General features: G+C 42.4%; 1 protein-coding gene across 1 annotated transcript; it reads right to left on the bottom strand.

The window, feature by feature from the left end:
• Positions 1-448: 448 nt before the first annotated feature.
• Sele (selectin E) lies at positions 449-10,792 on the bottom strand. Its single transcript, XM_050158373.1, has 13 exons — positions 10,701-10,792; positions 10,289-10,372; positions 9,406-9,789; positions 8,738-8,845; positions 8,130-8,318; positions 7,033-7,218; positions 6,742-6,930; positions 4,892-5,080; positions 4,622-4,798; positions 3,907-4,017; positions 3,157-3,178; positions 2,980-3,052; positions 449-2,097 (listed from the first exon to the last, which is right to left on the bottom strand). Exons 2-12 carry the CDS (start codon positions 10,323-10,325, stop codon positions 2,995-2,997), a joined length of 1,650 nt encoding a protein of 549 aa, XP_050014330.1. The 5' UTR covers positions 10,326-10,372; positions 10,701-10,792; the 3' UTR covers positions 449-2,097; positions 2,980-2,994.
• Positions 10,793-18,812: the final 8,020 nt, after the last annotated feature.

Below are 18,812 nucleotides of genomic sequence, written 5' to 3'. Positions count from 1 at the left end.
AAAGAAGGCTTATATGATGTACAATTAATAAAATCTCAGGGAGAGGAATTGGGGATTGACCTGAAGGTCAGAAAAGCAAAATAGCCAGCCACTGGTTCTTACCTCAACCTAAGACCAAAAATGGCAATCCTGCCTCCAGGGATCTCAGAATGAGATTGTGTGTCTGATCGCTGTTTCCTCCCATTTTATAATTCTCTCTAGGGCTAGGATTAAAGGAGTGCACCACTAGGATTAAAGGTTTCTATGGCAACTAGTGTGGCTACTGGCATTAAAGGTGTGTGTTATTATTGCTTCATCTATAAGGCTGGCCAGTGTGGCTGTTTTACTTTTCTGATCCTCAGACAAGTATTAGTTATTAAAATACAATTGAAATGCCACTACACTTATATACACAAAGATAAGTAGAAACTTATTTATTTTCAAAAATTATACTGACATGTGAATACAAGTTCGACATATTTAAATAAATACATACTTTAAACCATAAAATATTTTAAATCATAATTTAAAATACTCTATAAAATTCAAATACAGACCACATTCATATTTCACACAGTTATTTCTGATACAAAATAGATAAGCATTTACAGTGTGTAGTTTCACAATGGCTACTCTCTAGCTCTTGTGGTCTCTCTTTCTCTCTTCTACCCCTTTGGTCCTAGTGCTTGTCACACTCCTTGCTCACCATTGGTTTCTCCATTGCCACTACTCTATAAGCACTTTTCAAAACCTTTCTTTTTCTAATATGTTAATTCAGAAGCTGGGGTGCTTTTGATGGGAACAATTTGGGTTCTTACTGATCAAGGATTTGTCATTGCCAACTAGAGGTGAAACTCCTTAGGAGTTTTAATCTCTGTAAGACAACATAATCATTGTGTAGACAAGCTTCCCCTCTTCTAGAACATATGAGCACAGAGAATGAAACAACTACAGAATAACTGTTAGACACTTTCACTTTTTGAAAATCTACTGCCTGGATCTATTATGTGGTGAACCCTCATCATGGATTTAGAATTGTATACAATATACAAGAATCAGGTATCTACTTGTCAACTTAAGAACCTCCTTTATAGGAATGCAAAGCGTATTTATGCTTAGATGAGCTTTCAAACAAACACTTCCAAATGCACCTCCACTTTTTAGTATTTACACTTCTACTAAATCAGAACATTTGGCCTCAAGGAAGTTCTTTCTTTTCTAAAGAAAAAACACATTTTAGGAGTGAAAAAAAGTCCCCCAAGCATGCAAACTCTCTCTTCAAATTCTATTATTCTGGTAGTACCATGTCTTAAAACAGCTACAGTTTAATTCTCGGGAATTAAACTCATCAGTAATTCCTCATCCTGAAGATAAGTTTACTACAGACAAAACATTAGAGTTTGCCAATAAAAATGAATTCAGATAACTTTTGCCTTGTCAAAGGTCACAGAATTTCTGATTTTTTAAAAGTCCTTTTGACCCTTGCACTGAAATAAGAATGGTGGACAACATGGTAAATTCAACGCAAGGACACAGAACACAATGTCTGAGACTATTTCAGAGCCCACTGCATCCCATGGGGATAAATCCGGTAAGCCTGCCTAGCAGTGCTAACAGCACTCAGCAGGATCTGTACCTGGCACCTCTGACAGCACTCCCATGCCACAGCCTGAAGCTATGGCACTTTTGCCTTTTTTTCACAATAGAAATAGAAAACTGTTTGCTCACAACTGCTGACAAATACTATTTATCCCTGTAACAACAAGAACGGCATTAACAGTCTAGACACTGTATGGGGAACAAGAGAAAGAAGCAAAGCCACAAAATGCTGTTTCTCTTCCCAGATTCTGGAGTGACTAAGATAGAATTCTGCTGTTCCGGGACCTTGGTGCCTTCACTCTCTTTTGAAGAGCGTACCCGAAACCTTCTGTGGCCAGCATGTCCTTGGTTCTGTGGCTAGGAAAGAGGAAACGGTGGAGGGCTGGCCTTGTCACTGAACTTTGAGCCACAGTCAGGATCCTGGTTATTAAGCAGACATGAGAGACCAGGGTCCCATGGGCAGCTCATTTTCTGCTGTCTTCGGCATATCATTCTATTTCCCAGGATGCATATGTTTTCCTGCAAAAATAAGTGAAAACCTTACATATATCCTGCATGCTGGAAGCAACAGCAAAATACATCTCTTAAACAGGCTCTTGGGAATGGTTCAGATATGAACTCCCAATGTCACTGAGTTACAATAATGAAACTAGTCTATCATACTATAATGGTAGCTATCAGTCATTTATAACTGTTAAATCTATGGAGTGTACAACCTAGAGAATGAATCCTGAATGGTGCACCTTGGGCTTTAACTAATAGTAATTCACTATATTGGTCACCATTAAGAACTATGAGGAAAGATGCCAATAATAAGGAAAATAAGGGGGCTGAAGAAGCAAATTGAAACATCTATTTTCTGTCCATTTTTTCTCTAAGCTCCAAACTACACCACAAATTCTGCTCACTAAGAAAAGTTTATTTAGAAAGTCTTGACCTTGCTGCTATACTCCCAGGAGCAATGCAGCTATTGAGGATCACAGATGTCCAGACTCAGCACACAAGCGCTGGGGTTTGAATCCTAGCCACACTGCACGGTAGCTTTGGAAACTCAGAGAAGTTCCCATAAATGTTGTGCCTCTTTTTCTTCATCTCAGAGGAACAAGGGGACAGTCCCACATTCTCAGCGTCCCCAGCTTAGATCCATGCTTAAGCACCTGATTGCTGAACGGGGCTAGCATTCACCGCTACCACCACCGTTATCATCTACAAGTAAAATGATCCAAGAAAGACAGAACTCTGGGCCTCCCCCTCCTTCCACAAAGAAACCAAACAACTTTCTATGAACTTTCACGAAGATGGGGATTTCCTCTAGCCAATGGCAGGCTTGAGGGTGCCAGCGAGGGACACCATTTGGAAAGGGGATCTTTCTCTCCTTCACACGACCTGCCCAAGTCATACCTGATGGTTGTGAACTTAGATGATGTGAGAAGGTACTTGATAATTGCCAAACGATTGAAGGCTTTGGCAGCTGCTGTGGAAGCAAGGAAAAATACATCAAGCACTGCCTTCCCACATGAAGAGAAAAATTAAAGATGGGGTATTAAATGGCGTGCTTTGCACAAGAATTCACCTTACCTCGCAGGAACAAATTTCTTCGCTGCAAGAGAGAGGAAAGTATTAATTTGGACCGATGACATTTAAGCAAATTAGACTCATTTACTTCTCTCATCTGGGTTTATACTCTCAGTACCATGCGCTCTGTGACAGACATTTGGTGGCGATTAAGGTAAAATACAGAGGATAAACACCCGAAGAACAGAGCAGCTTCCTGACACCAGGAAACTGATGCTCAGCTTGTCTGATTCTTCTTTCAAACTCTCATGAGGAGTACAAAATCCATACTTTTACATGAAATTCCCTAATGTCTAAATTTCAGGTTTTAATTAGAAACATTTAAATAGTCTGTGGACCAAAGTGACCATGGATATTGTATTTCCTATACCTGGTGATATATATATTCAAAAATTTAGGCTATTCCAAGCAATTTTCTCTGTTACTTGAAATCATTTCACGTATTCTCCCAAGAGAATCATAGTGTATCTCCATAATTCTCATTGAGCAACTGTGCAGACACTGTGGAACTGGAAGTGAGTAGTGCCCCCTGGAGTTAATCAGTATTAGTGCAGCCAGCATCGGTTTCCTCAAACTTTCAACACTGAGTTGAGTAAGAAGAAATCTTATCATGAAACCTTGATTATATTGGCATTTGTGGGGGCTATTTCACAAGTGGGTTCTACTTTCTAGATTCTAGTGAAAAGTTTCAAGAGACCATAGCTCATAAGTGATACACACACACACACACACACTTCGACTTTTTGAATTTACCTTTCTTTCGAAAGTATCTCAGCAACAAGTAGAGAAGTGAAGATGATGCCAGGAGCAAGGTTCCTGCTGTAGAAAGTGCAAGTACCAAGGGATGGGTGTCGTCTGTGGGGGCTGAGGAAACAAGTCACAGGGAACAGCGTAAGCCACAATTGGCTTTAGAGTCTTTCTGGCCTGTCCATTTGGCCTTTCCTATGTATATTCATGACTACCAGCAGAACCATGTAGATTGAAGATTTAAACAATTCCTCCCAAACTACCACTGAAGCTGGTCCCGGTGTTTCCAGGCAGCACACAGCCTCGTCAAGCTCTTTGACATTAGAACAAAACACCTCAGTTAACACTAAACTGCTATCCTCGCCTTCTGTGTGTGCTTCTTATTTCCTCCTTCAGTCTCTAGATCTCCCCCTTCCAAAGATCAGAATCCCACTATGGGGGAGCAGAAAGAGGTCTAAAGGGAGCCAAAGGGAGGACAATGGAAATAAATCGTGATAGCGGAGAGGGCCAGTGGAAAGTATTCGAGAGGGAACTGGGGTCGCAGATGAGAGCAAAACATTCTACCTGTTCCCGTGACATGCATCATTTTCTGTTTTCTTTCTATCCATCCCTATAACCTACCATTCTGGTTTTGACATAAAAAACAGTTAGCTTCCTTAGCAATATAACACCCCTTCTGCAACCTTCTTCCCCAGGCAACTACCACCAAGCAATGCATCACCTTCACAGGTAGGCAGCATCCCAGACCAGTGTCCTGTGTCACCACATGTCAGAACTGCAGATCCATTGAGTGTCCATCCATCAGGACATGTAAATTCACATACAGTGCCAAAAACGGTCGCCCCACTGCAGCTCATGTTCACCTTTCCTGGCACTTCAAGGCTTGGGCACTGTGCCACTGCAAATGACACATCCATGGTAGAAATCAGAAAAACCTCACCACAGAACGGCTAACCGGATGTGTGTCCTGAGAGTCTGAACTCAATAGTACCTTGGCAGGAGGGCACCTCCTGGGTCCACTGGCCCTGGGATGTGCACTCAAGTTGAGCTGATCCATGTAATTCGAAGCCTTTGTTGCACTGAAAGGTGCACAAGGACTTGTAGGTAAAGTTTCCGGTCGTAGCATGAGCACACTCCATTACACCATTCTGGGGCTGAGGGAGAGCATCACATTGCACAGCTGGAAGAGAGGAGCCATGCACAGGTGTAAGCATTGGACTATCGTAGGCGTCTTAGGGCAACCAAGCCACAAAGATGTTTAGTAGCGTCTATCTTGCAGCAAAATTCAAAGTATGTCGCAGGGGGCCAGCAAGATGGCTCGACAGAAGAAGGCACTTGCCGCCAGTCCCCACAACCTGAATTTCATTTCTGGGACCCATACATAAGGAGAAAATCGACTTCTGCAAGTTGGCCTCTGATCTCCACACATGGAACTTGCGGTAGAGAGAGAGAGGGGAGGGAGGGAGGGAAAGAGGGAGACAGAGAAAGAGAATTTCTAAAGAGAATGTGCCTGAACATGTGGGATTTTTGCTGTCCCACTCCCCTCTTGGGCCACACTGGAGCCTTTTTGATCCCTTCAGTTCAAATCCTTGATCACAGGAGAAGTCACAACTGGATCCACTGTGGAAAGGTCCAGAAGCACTGGGAAGACATTTCATGGAGCCCTGCGGTGGCCTGGATAAGGCTTTACACTAGAAAGCTGAGACATCAGAGAAAGGGTGAGAAAATACCATGGTGATACCGGAGACCATTTGTCTTTTGGTGGCCAAGTTCAAGTGGCACAAAGCTTTGCTCAGAGAACTCAAGACAATTCTTCATCACAAATTCCTAGGAAGATGAACGTGTTTTCACCGTTACCCAATATCTCTATGATAATAACATCTAATACGAGGCGATCATTAGCAAGAATATGGTGCCTCCACACTGGGTTGATATGTAGAGGGAGGGTAAAGGGGAAAGTTTTACATCACCGAAGAACAAGCTACGGGTCCTGAAGACTTCTGTGTGGTGTCAAAAAGGAAAGGAAGAACCCCTGCAGAATTTGCCTGCTCTTAGCTTAAGTTTGGTGTTTTGTGTGTGTGTGTGTGTTTGCTCCTGGAATTCACTCAATACAAATTTGTCTCTGAGGATACCTGCACTGTATAAAGAAAGCTGTGTCTTTTGAACATTCTTGCCCTTGCTGAAAAGTGAATTAAATTTTATTGCTTTTATGTCTGTATCAGAACAATCCTTGTTGGTGACAGACCTCAAGCTGGGGGGCATTGTTATTGCTGTTAGCTGTGAATTTAGAGGTGTTGTGATGAAAGTGAGAGGTTCAAGCAGTACTTTCATTATTCTGCACTTTACATTTTAAATAAGATTTCACTTACATTATGAATTCTCCTTACTCTATTATACCAATGCTAACACATTAGTATTATTAATATATCCTAGTTTAGAAACAAACAAAAATCCATATGTTATTTGCCTGCAGTGCTGCTTCCTGGCTGTGCATTCATTTTTTAAAAATATTTATTTATTATGTATACAATATTCTGTCTACATGTATGCCTGCAGGCCCGAAGAGGGCACCAGACCCCATTACAGATGGTTGTGAGCCACCATGTGGTTGCTGGGAATTGAACTCAGGACCTTTGGAAGAGCAAGCAATGCTCTTAACCACTGAGCCATCTCTCCAGCCCAGCATTCATTTTTTTTAATCAATCTCAAAGGTATTGCTGTTGCCCTCATAATCGGTATCTATAGTTACAAGGGACGCCTGATGTCGTTGTCAGTGCTCAAGACAGAAGATGATGGATGTTTTAGAAACGAAAGTATTAGAAGATACAGTTTACTGCTCACCTTTGCACACTGGAATCTGTGGTGTCCACTGCCCTTCTATACTGCATTCAACCTGGGCCGGCCCCTCCAACGTGTAACTTTGGTCACAGGTGAAGTTACAGGATGACTTAAAGGCCAGTTCTCCAGCTGTTGAGTTCCTGCAGCTCACAAAGCCATGCTGGGGCTGAGGGATGGCATCACAGGTCACAGCTGAAACCCAAGCACCCATTCAAATTAGTAAACCTGGTTTGCCCGATTCAAGCCTTAGCTGAGGAAGAGAATGTGATGCATCGCCACACGGAAGAACTCTACCTTTGCACGAGGGCTTCTCATTGTCCCAGATGCCAGAGGAGGTACACTGCAGACTCTGGACTCCAACTCGCCTGTACCCTTCATCACAGGCAAACGTACAGGTCGTGTTCCATGGGAAGCTCCCAGGATTCGGGGAACATTTCCTGACTCCATTGGTAGGGTGTTCCAAAGCTTCACATTCAACCACTGAGGAGATGAAGGAGAAGAGAGAGTTCTACACAAAGAAAATTCCATACATGTTTTCATCTTCCGTGGAAGTAGGGTTTATAAAAGAAGGTGAAACCCATCTTCAAAGGGTGAAACCCAAACTTTTTTTTTTTTTTTTTTTTTTTGGTTTTTGGTTTTTCAAGACAGGGTTTCTCTGTAGCTTGGGAGCCTGTCCTGGAATTAGCTTTGTAGACCAGGCTGGCCTCGAACTCACAGATATATGCCTGTCTCTGTCTCCCAAGTGCTGGGATTAAAGGCGTGTATTCCCACAGCCCAGCAAAACCCAAACTGTTGATAATATATTCTTGATAACAATTATTGATAACATATAGATAAACCCATAACAAATGTTTTAGTCTTTAGTCAGATTTCATCTTCTCTTATTAAATTTTGCTTTGACTATGCTGGACGATCTCTGATCTATTTTACTACATGTATAAATAACAACAAAAATAACAGCCTCTAGATCAAGATTCATGGCTTGGTGTAAAAGCAGTATGAACATTCGAAGGACCTGAGCAATGAATCTTTGTAATGGGACCAGAGAACTGCACAAAGAGATAGTGAAGCTCCCTGACCAACACAGTGCTAAAGTTCGTCCCATTGCATTGGAAGAGTTGAACAAGAAAGTCCACGAGAAAGCCATGCAGCTGTCTAGATGTGTTTCTCTTGTCTCCTTACACCTTCCTTTCCATGTCACCAGGGCCTGGGAACACCCATTTCAAAAAAAAATTTGGAAAAAAGGCCATGTTAAACCAAACAGGCACCAGATTGCCCACACAACTCATAGAGAGAATACATCTTACTAAATGAAACAACAAAGAAGTTGTAAGTTGGGTAAGAACTAAGGGAATTTGGAGTGAGAAGCTTTAGTGCACATCTAAAGTTACCTTTGCAGGACGGAGCAGCGGCACTCCATTCTCCAGAGGACATACACCGCAAGGTGGTCTCTGGGCTGCTTGGCAGGTAGCCCCTGTTACAGCTGAGAGAGCAAGTGGAATGATAGCGGAAGAGGCCAAGAGGATGTGTGCAGTCCAGGCTTCCGTGGGCAGGCTCCTTCTGCGCTTCGCACGTCACAGCTGAGAAAGAGAACGAAGTCACGCTTCGGCTCCTCTCCCACCTTGCATAGGAGAGTGTGAACACTGGACACCATAATTATTGCCCATTGAGCATTTCCTGTGGTCTGGGCTCTATGGAAGCATTAGACGATGAAGCTGGTTCTATTATTGTCTTCATACAGATAGTTGTCATATGAAGTTGTTTAGTACGACTGAAATATTCAGACATTCTGTAATACTACTTTGTCAAGGTGCCATAAGTAATAAGTAGTAAGTCTGGAGTTTGACCCAGGAGGGTCTGAGTTGATAGTCTCAGTTACTAAGTGCTCTTATTCTGTGTATTCAGGTGGAGGAAACACATGGCCCCGTCGGACAAGTCATCTGAACCACAGGAGGGAGTTCCCAGCTTTGGAAAAGGGATGGGTGAGGACAAGACTTACTTTTCTCACAGTTGGGTCCGAGGAAGCCAGGGTGGCACTGACAAGTGTAATTGTTGATGGTCTCTACACATTCACCGTGGCCACTGCAGGATGCAGGAGTGCAGGAAGCTACAGAAAGCACAAAACAGATGAGGACGATCAATTCGTATGGTGCTTGTCATGCATTTTTTATTTGAGTTTGTCTGGTTTCAGCCTATAATCTGTGCAATCCAGATAACACTAATGGCATTAATGGTCAGAATTTTTACTGACACATCTGATTCCAGTTCCAGGCTATTGTATAACTTGGTGATAATAAATGGACATCAGCAGAATAGCTGTGCTTGGCACCAAGCAAGAAAAAATAATTCATAACATCTCTGAAGATGGTTTTATGCTAAAAAAATGTACTGTATCTGAGTATATATACTCTGTATATTGATAGAAATATATATATATATACATATATATGTATACATGTATCTTCGTATACATACAACCATACATTCTTGCCTTTACTCACACCAATCAGTAAAAAACAAATAGATATCATTATTGCTGGAATGTTTCACAGCCATGTCTTTAAAAACAGAAAATGTACACAGCAGAGACCGATTAGTTTGCATCCTCTAAATATGCCACGCTGCCTCCCCATAGAAACACCCCACCACCATTCAGAAGCTTCATACCTGTGTAGCACAGAGCCAGTTTCTTTTTGTCACATCTCTCGTCGTTCCACATGCCCGGGTCATTGAGTCTTTTAATGTAGATCTCTACACAGTCCTCATTCTTCTGCTTGTTGTTGGGTTCACCAGGTGCCCAGTTCTTAGCCTCCTCGGTCAGAGGCTTTTGGGTCCCCACCCAGATCCATACGTTATTGACTTTTCTGATTCCAATCCAGTAATAACTTGGTGAAAATTTCAGGTTGGAGTTCAGGTAATTGATCTCTTCTTTGTTCTGAATTGCCACCAGATGTGTGTACTTCTGTCGACAGTACGCACTGGCTTCATCGTATGTCATGAGTTCGATGGAGGTGTTGTAATACCAAGCTAGGCTCTCTCCAATGAGAAGCACTGGGTTGGGTCAAGAAAGGAATAGAAAATTTAGTCCTGCTTTATGTTATCTTATTTTTGACTTATAGAGATCCTTCTGATGGCCCAAACTATGATTTTTAAAGTAAAAAGAGGCCCATCTGTGGGGTGTAGCATGTCTGTGTATCACTGTGTGCCTGGCCACCTGATTATGTTTTATGATAATGTAACACTCCAACTCCACAGACCACTGCATGTCCCAGAAAACAAAGCCTTGTTGGCTGCTATGACACCTCTATTTGAGGCCCCATTTTAGGAAGCAAATGGATGAATCTTCACAATGCCTGAATAGGTCACCTAGGATCCATCCTTCCCATGTAAGGAAACTATTCCTACCATAGGGCAGAGCCCTACAGAGAAGTCAGCAGTCCTGCTAACCCCACTGCAAAGCACAGAGCAGCCCCACACATCATGATACCCTGTTCTGAAGACCCAGGAGAATGAAGATGAGAGAGTCTGGTCTCCGATGACGCCAGCTTACCAACAGTGAGAGTGGAGAGAAACCGTGAGGCATTCATGGCTCCAGTGATTCCTCTCACCCAGAGACAGGACTGGAGATACTCTTCTGAGGAGAGAAAGTGCAGAATTAGCCACAGAAGGAAATTCCAGGTTTGGGTTACTCACACCCTTCTGTCACAGCATTTAAGGCGACACCATGAGGTTTTAGGCAAGGATTCCTGTACATCATTACTTATTGCAGAGACATTTACTGTGGTGGATAGACACAAATTTGAAGATTTTCATCATTTTAAGCAAAGAGAAAAGGCAGATTTTAATGACAATGCTCTAACAGCGTAGACAGATCTCTTTATCAGAGTTTTTTGCATATGTGTACACACATATAAATCTATGCTTTATGCCCGAGGCTGCTCTGGCTTGGAAGCTGCACTTACTGCTTTGTGGAATGGTCGCTGGGGTGTTGGATTTCTCAGGTGTACTGCTGCTGCTTCCGTCCCTCCGTTCTTCTAGCAGTTTTGATGTGTAGTCAGCCAAGGACCACTGAGTATTGCTTCTGCTGGAGCCTCTTATAGGAGATCTGGCTTCCTGTGAGTCACAGGACATAATTATCAAAATCTGTTAAAGAGGAAATCCTCAACCACATCCAAAAAGCTTTCTGGAAATATGCACCGTACTTTAAAAAAAAAAAAAACTTTCATAGTGTTGTTGGAAACTCCAAGCTAATCCTTGTTCTAGGCTTTCATAATTTGTATGCAAGTTTATTAAGTATGATGCAAATGTGTGATTTTAATTCCTGTGCCATAAAGCCTAGTTACTGTTTTCACTCGTGTGTAGAAATTAGTTTCATAAACATAAGCTATAAATATCACTCGTGGTCTGCCACTCTCATTTTCTCATGCTTAGCGTCATTAATACATCAGTAGCCACTTTCTCTTCATTCGTCTGCTGCCTTAGCCCGTTCCAGCGGGCACCATGCACAGTGGAGAGATTTGTGAAGTAGATGCGTATTCTCACATAGTTATTCTCACACATATCCTTACAGTTATGATGAAGTTACAAAAAAAAGCTTCACTCATCTATTCCAAATAATGCCTTGTTTCTACAAAATAGGGTTAAGTGGGAGATAAAAATTTACCCCTGCGACCTTCCTGTCATCTTACATTTTCTAGATACTGTCACTATCTCAGTCCTTCGTTTCATTTTATGTAGCTAAATATGGTGGTTATTGTTCACCAGTTGTAGACATGTAACCCCACATACTGCTTACTTAGATCTTTGGTAAGATTAAATCTAAAACCTAAAGAATAAAGACCCTAAGAGAGAAATACATAGATATGCCTAGGAAGGAGAAAAAAATCAAGATCTCCTGAGTAAATTGGGAGCATGGGGGACAGGGGTGAAGGCAGAAGGAGAGAGGGGAGCAAAGAAGAGGAGTGAGGAAAATGTATAGTTCAGTTAAAAACAATAAAGTATAAAAAATTTTTTAAAAGTTCTGCTCATACATAATATGTTTGTCTACCTACATATGAACGACAAATATGTGTCTAATATTTTTAAAAAGTGTAGTCAAGCAAGTGTGACATCTGCCTACCAGCCTAGCATTTGGGAGGCTGACATGAGGGTTGGAGGCCACCCTATGTTTCAACTGTGATTACAAGTGTGAGACACCACCTCAAAATAGAAAAAAAAAAATTCATGTTCATTGACTTAAATCTTAAGATAAATTTTACCCTGAAAATTAGTCATAAACAGTCCTCAATCATACATTTGCATCTATGGATTTTTTATAACTAATTTTCCAGTTTCAACATTCGTGGTACAGTATCTGTAGGGATACAATACTTACTTAATGATGTAGATCTCTGACTATAATCTCTTCTGTGCTTCTTCTGTGGCAGGCTTTATTCTGAGAATGTTGCCATGTCTGTTTGTATTGTTTTTTAAGTCTATCAATTGTGATATATGTACCCCATCCCTACTTTATAGTTGAGGAAATTAAGGAACCAGTTTCTTCTTTCTTCCTTTCTATCTATCTATCTATCTATCTATCTATCTATCTATCTATCTATCTATCTATCTACCTACCTACCTAACTAGTTTTCATCTCATCTAACTGCACAAAGATATGCTGTTGAAACCCAGGCAACCAATCACCAGGGCCCCATCCCTTGATTGCCCAGGCTGTGGTGGTGGTGCCTGCTGTTGTTTGCCCATGCTGAGGTCTCTGCTCTTCCTCACTTCCCAGGCTTTGCCTTCTTCTTCCTGAAGTCCCTCAATCACTGAAGCTTTCTGCCAAGGAATGTGAGGTGTGGAGACAGCCAAAAGGCCCAGAACAGTAAATAACAAGGAAAGGATGCCTGAGAACAGGCCCTGATTCCTCAGCAAATAGAAAATAAGTCCAAAAGGGAAAATAACAGACAAGGCAACTGTGCCTTGCCTGGAAGGAGTGGATTCTAAGTCACATTTGCCAAAAGATCCTGATCAGAGGCAAGCTTTCTCTGAGGCCAAACGGCAAAATGTGTATTCTAAATTTATATTTATAAATTATATCCTTATACTAAAGAATATTATATTCTTTAGGTAAAGAACTCAGTATAAGAAAGAAAGATAAGAGCAGTGGTAGAAGAGATTTGTCAATAAAGGGGGATTCATATAAAGGAGGTTTTGTATACATTATGTCTAAAGATACACACAAATATAATGAGAGGTGTATTAGTCCAAACCCATTCACCCTGCCATCCTGCATTGTCCCAGGACGTTTTCTGTGTCTTGCCCCTGAGACTGAGCCGAAAATCCTGCAGGTGGGCACTGGGAGCTGCTGGAGCTGCTCTTCTTGCTTGGGTTGCTAGAGAAGCCATAAACAGATGTCCTGAGGAAGCCCTGGGTGTGGGGGTGAGGGGCTAGCCAGCCTTCTGTAGTAACATCATCTGGTTCATCCCGTCTAGTACTGCTGAGAGGCAATCACTTTTGCTGGGTTGTGGAAAGGGACACTGGGTGAGACATAAATGGTTGGGGGTTTGACTATTAATTCCCTTCAAGCAATACAAATTTCGGGAGGAACAAGCTGCTTAGTGGTTCCTCAGTCTGCGCTAAGTTTCCCAAGCTCTGAAGTTGTAGCCAGTTAGTTCTGAGCTGCTCAGTTCTCAACCTAGGCTGGTATAGACGCTTGAGAATCTCAACCTTGGAAGAAGGAATGCCTGACATGGAGGTGATCCACTGAAGGAAAGAAGAGGATGCACACACAGCACACCTTAGGCTTCTCCTCCGGGTACCACATATCCCTGCTTCTTTAGCACTTTCCTTCCACACCCTTCACACGGAGGATTTTAACCACTTCAGTACTCCTGAGACAATGAGGGTCCACCAAGGGATGTGGGGTCACGGAGACAGGTGTTAGAGGTCTAATCAAGACCATCCCGTAAAGAAGGCAGATTGTAGGGGTAAGGTGGAATGTAACCCCGGCCATAAGCATGTATGACCAAACAAACAAACTAACAACCCTCGTTAGATATGTCAATTCATGTTGCAACCGTCACTGCTGAGTGTAACTGGGAAGCTTCCCCTCCTGCCTTCTGGAGTGCAGCTCCGCCTTCTCCTACCTCTGGAAAAGGCTTGTTTTACCTCTTATTTTGGGATTTTAAAAAGCCTCAGTACCTCCAAATTCCTACTTTGAGAACATACATCTAAATTATCGTGATAGACATGGGTAGTGGAAGAAAATCCTAGTGAAGAGCCAATCTTATTTATAGCATGCAAACACTTCTTTTCCACAGCCAAATGATACAAAAAAAGGCTAATATAATAGCATTGTGCCACAACATCACAGAGGGGCGTTCCTTGTTTGATTGAAATGTAAGTTTATTTGATGTCAAATTGGTCTGGCTACCCCTCAATTCATTTCCCAATAATTCCCTTGGGATTTGTCAACACCTTCAGACAAGCAGCTGAGGTAGGAGCAGTGCTGCCCACTCTGCTTCTCACACCCCTGGGAAGACATGGAGATGTCCCCTGAACATCTCAGTAAAATGGACCTTAGCTGGTGTGGTGTCACAAGCTTGAAATCCCAGAGTTCATTGTGCTGAGGCAGGGGGACTGTCAACTCAAAGTCTGTTTGGGCTACATAGTAAGTTCAAGGACTGTAAGAGAAAGAACATGAGGATCCCCCCCCCCCACACACACACAACTGTAATGTGTGGCAAAAGGCTGTAGAACTTGGAAGATGGAGGCAGGCAAGAAGGATCAGGGGGATGGAGATAGCTACATAGTGAGTTTGAGGACAGCTTGGGTTGCACAGGAGCTTGCCTTAAAACAAAGCAAAAACAAAACTGAACAAACAAAATGTTCACCAAAATCAAACAAAAGAAAACACATCCTTAGGTATCAAAATTCTGGCCAAACTGGAAAACTGAGGCACAGAGATGATTAGCTCTGGGATGGTGCTGAGCAAATAGAAAGGGTGTTTAGGATGAGCTGCCATTTTGAATTCTTACACGTGGGGAGTAGATGGCTTATTTATTACCAAGGAAGAAAGGTGTGTGTGTGTGTGTGTGTGTGTGTGTGTGTGTGTGTGTGTGTGTGGTGTGTGTGCGCATTCACTTGCTTTGTTTATATTCCCCTTGGGGTCAGGGGGACTCTGTACTCTCTAACCCCACTTCTGGACCTTCCAAGATGATGAGAAACTTAACATGGTTTTGCTTCCTGCTTGGCATGGCTTTGTTCCTAGCTTGCCGTGACTTTGCTTCCTGCTTGGCAGCACCTTATCTCCCAGCTTCCGAACTTTCTGTTCGGGGATTTAAGGAATAACTAATGAGAATATCTTCTAAGTGAGCCAACCCTGGTGAATTCCCAAGCGGAAGAAGCAAATGGGGCTGGGTTGGTTAATTAGCTGAACTTTTCCTGAGTGTAGCCAGGCTGCCTCGGGTCTGATACTAACAAGGGCAAGAGAATGCTCAGGATGGGAGAAAAGCCCTGGTTTGTTGTTGTTGTTTTTTTTTCTCAGCCATTTGTGCAGCTTATTTTAAACGTTAGATTTTTTTTTCCTAAGGAACTATTCTAAGATTTGTTTTCAGTCCTTCCCAGTAGAAAAACCTCAGTCTGTGATGCTTGAAAATATAACTTTGATTTTTATATTATTATCAGGAAGACAATTTAGCAGTTCCAAATAGCATAAAATGATACCAAATGGTCAGGGAGATCATTTTTCCTCTAAATTAAAAATAGGTGATTTGAGAGATGTAGGAACACACCTGAAGTTCCTAGATCTCTTTACACTCATATCAGTCATGGAACCCATAACTAATGTGGTTCATTCAAATAGAAAACATTTGCTAACAGTTTTTTAGATGATTTAGCTACATCATTAATGAGTAACTACTGTTGGCCACTACTTTACATATGTTGCTTTATACTTATGACATGAAAGGAAGACATTAAACCCATCTTACAGAAGATGAAACAGAGACCCAGAGAAGTTAAAAACGTATCTGTTTTTGTTTTTGTTTCAGTTACCAACTGGCAGAACTTGGGCTTGAATCCATATCTGCATCATCCTGAAGCTTATATTCTTCTGGTAAAGTCATACTAGCTCAGAGTTCTCACCTGGAAAGTACACTTTTGTTTAAACACAAGTAAATGGTCCAGCAGCTTTCTTCCACCCTGGCACTGCGGGCCAGCATCCTTGGAGAGGATTTTTATGAAGAACCTGAGTCCTAACATGGTTGGTGTAAGTTACTTATTTGAGAGATGATCCCAAGAAACGACACAGCGCAGCAAAGAAGAGAGACAGGAAGGAAAGACTCTAACAAGAAGGGTTTACTACCTGGTACAGTCAGAACTCAGTTTTACGAGAAAACCTCAAAATGTGTATCTACCGTTCATCAACTACTGGCTGAAAGACAGTCCTGGGAAGGCATGGTTAACTCTCCTGCGTTGCCAGGTGGGTGTCTGTGGCCAGAGAAAGTCACCCACAATGAATTACAGGTACTTGGGCCTCAGTCTGACATGATTTGCTTTGCTGGGATACTGTGGGCTTATTCCGTTCCTTTTCATTCTTTTATTATGACTTATATAGTTGTGTGTGTGACCACATGCACACATGAATGTGCACATAGGACAGCACAGGTGTGGAGATTAGAGGACAGCCTGAGAGAGTTACTTCTCTCCTCCCACCACGTGGGTCTTGGGAATCAAACTTGGGTCATCGGGGCTTGGCAGCAAGTGCCTTTGCCCTCTGAGCGAGCTCGGCAGTCTAGCTTGTACATTTTCTATCATTATCCAAACAATTCATCACAAACTATGTGGGTGAAAACAGTCCACATTTATTGTGAACGGGTTGGGTTTTCCTCTCCTGGGTTTATGTTGCCAACATCATGGTGTCAGCCTCAGAAACTAATCTACTTCTGAGCTCCTTCAAATTGTAGGCAGAACTTGTGGACGTGGGACCGAGGTTCTTGTGACTTTCTGGTTGTTTGCCATAAGCTAAGAACAAGTTACATTGCCTGGTCCGTGCCTCCTTCACCTTCCCTCCTAGTTTATTTCCGTTGCTGTGATAAAAATTACGGAGAAAAACCAACTGAGATGCGAAGGGAGTTATCCTGGCTCACAGTTCTAGATCATAGTTCATCACTGTGGAGAAGAAGAGGCGGGAGCTTATGGCTGCTATTCTCGTGGCATCCATCGTCAAGAGCAGAGAGAGAATGAGTGAATGCATGCTTACTGAGCAGCTTCCTTTCTCTGCTCTTCCACAGGCCAGGACCCTAACCCGTAAATGGTATACCCACATTCAGAGTGGGTCTTCCCACTTCAGTGGAGATAGCTAAGAAAATCTTCCACAAGCACATCCATAAGTCGACCTTATTTAGACAATGCCTCATTGGGACCCTCTTCCTGGTGATACTACATTGTGGAAAATTGGAGAAAAAAAAAAAAAGCTAACCACAGTGCTTCCCAAAACAGATCACATCCTTTTAAGTATGTTAAAATTCTGAGAAGAGCAAATTGGCCTTTCCAACAAACGGCAGTTTCTAACCCTCACATCTAAATTGGGCAACACTAATAACAGAAATGTAGGGAAACATTCAGATAGAAAAATGGGCACCGTGCCTGGTGATGGAAACTCCAACTGCACCAGCCACCCTGGCACCACCTCCTAGTGCAATGTCCTGTCTGCAGACAAAGCCACCTCTCTGTGATGTCAGCTGCGTCCATAAACAACTTCACCAAAGACCCAGGTTGAAAGCTACTGTGTGCGCGCTGGAGCAACTAGAAGGTATTCAGATACATCTGACTACGAGCCGCGTGCACACATTATACAGAGAGGGGACCATGGGAGACATTGGGCTGACATTCCAAACAGAATTTCCTTGCTCTGTTTGGTGTTCAGAGGTTCCTTTGTGTTGTTGAATAATGTTGATTTCGAAGAATAAACAAGAGTTCTGTCTCCAGAGATCCCTCCCTGGGGAATGTTACAGGAATACAGATGGCGATGTCACTACGCCAGCAAGCCCTTGTTTCTGCTCCTAGCAGACAGCAAGAGATGAATAATACCTTCTAAGAAGTGCCGCTTTAACGTCTTATCTCCTTAAGGGATACCTCCGGTCGGTCTGGTTGAGGTAATAGGCATAGGAGAGTCTTTATCTATGATTTGAACAAGCGAGATGTTTCCTTTAATTAACGAATCTTGACAGACTGTGAGAAATGAGCCATTTTCTCAGACATGTCCGCGCCACCGTGCCTGCCCTGGGACAGCTTGCGAGAAATCAGGCACCCTCAGAGTGCACGGGAAGGAGCAATTCAGCCACATGGAAATGCCCAGAAAATTGAATCCTAAGTTCGCTTTGCTGGACTTTCATTGTCTAATACACTAAAGTTCCCACTTTATCAGATCGCTGAGACTCAATATAGAATAGAAGGAAAATCTGTTTCTAGTGGTCCATACATCTGCAAATCCAACAGAATATTCTGGGTACTGCCACAAACTGGCTGTATGACCCCTAGCAAGACTTTAAATCTCTCTGGACATCGGGCTCTTCTTGTGTAAACTGATATGGTATCTGTAAAAACTGGAGGACTTTTTTTTTTAAACATCATAATAATTAAAAACAAATATAAACCCGAGTATATCTCTGTAATCAATCCCAGCACATGGGAGCTTGGGCAGAAGAAGCACAAAGAATCCGAGACTGGGATGGGTGACGTCGTGAGTGCCAGGTCATCCTGGCTGCAGAGCGACACTTTGATTCAAGAAGAAAAAGAAGATGCTTTCTTTCTTCCATTGTATACTTTTAGCTCCTTTATCGAAAATGAGGTGTTCATAGGTTTGGGGATTAAATTCCGGGTCTTCTATGCGATTCCATTGGTCGACTTCTCTGTTTTTATGCCAATACCACACTGTTTTCATTACTGTAGCTCTGTGATAGAGTTTGAAGTCAGGGATGGTAATGTCTCCAGAAGATCCTTTATTGTATAGGATTGTTTTGGCTATCCTGGGTTTTTTATTTTTCCATATAAAATTGATTATTGTCCTCTCAAGATCCGTGAAGAATTTT

The sequence above is a fragment of the Alexandromys fortis genome, unplaced genomic scaffold, assembly GCF_014885135.2.
Source record: "Alexandromys fortis isolate MF-2015 unplaced genomic scaffold, M_Fortis_MF-2015_v1.1 scaffold_97, whole genome shotgun sequence".
NCBI lineage: Eukaryota > Metazoa > Chordata > Mammalia > Rodentia > Cricetidae > Alexandromys > Alexandromys fortis.
Note: the sequence above shows the minus strand (reverse complement) of the source record. Positions and strands in the feature narration are given on the sequence as shown.

Coding starts and splice junctions, on each gene's coding strand:
- Sele (XM_050158373.1), bottom strand. CDS start 10,325: ATGAATGCCTCACGGTTTCTCTCCACTCTCACTGTTG. Junction 9,790..10,288: donor TCTCTCCACTCTCACTGTTG/GTAAGCTGGCGT, acceptor GACCCAACCCAG/TGCTTCTCATTGGAGAGAGC. Junction 3,053..3,156: donor AAGAAATTTGTTCCTGCGAG/GTAAGGTGAATT, acceptor TTGCTTCCACAG/CAGCTGCCAAAGCCTTCAAT.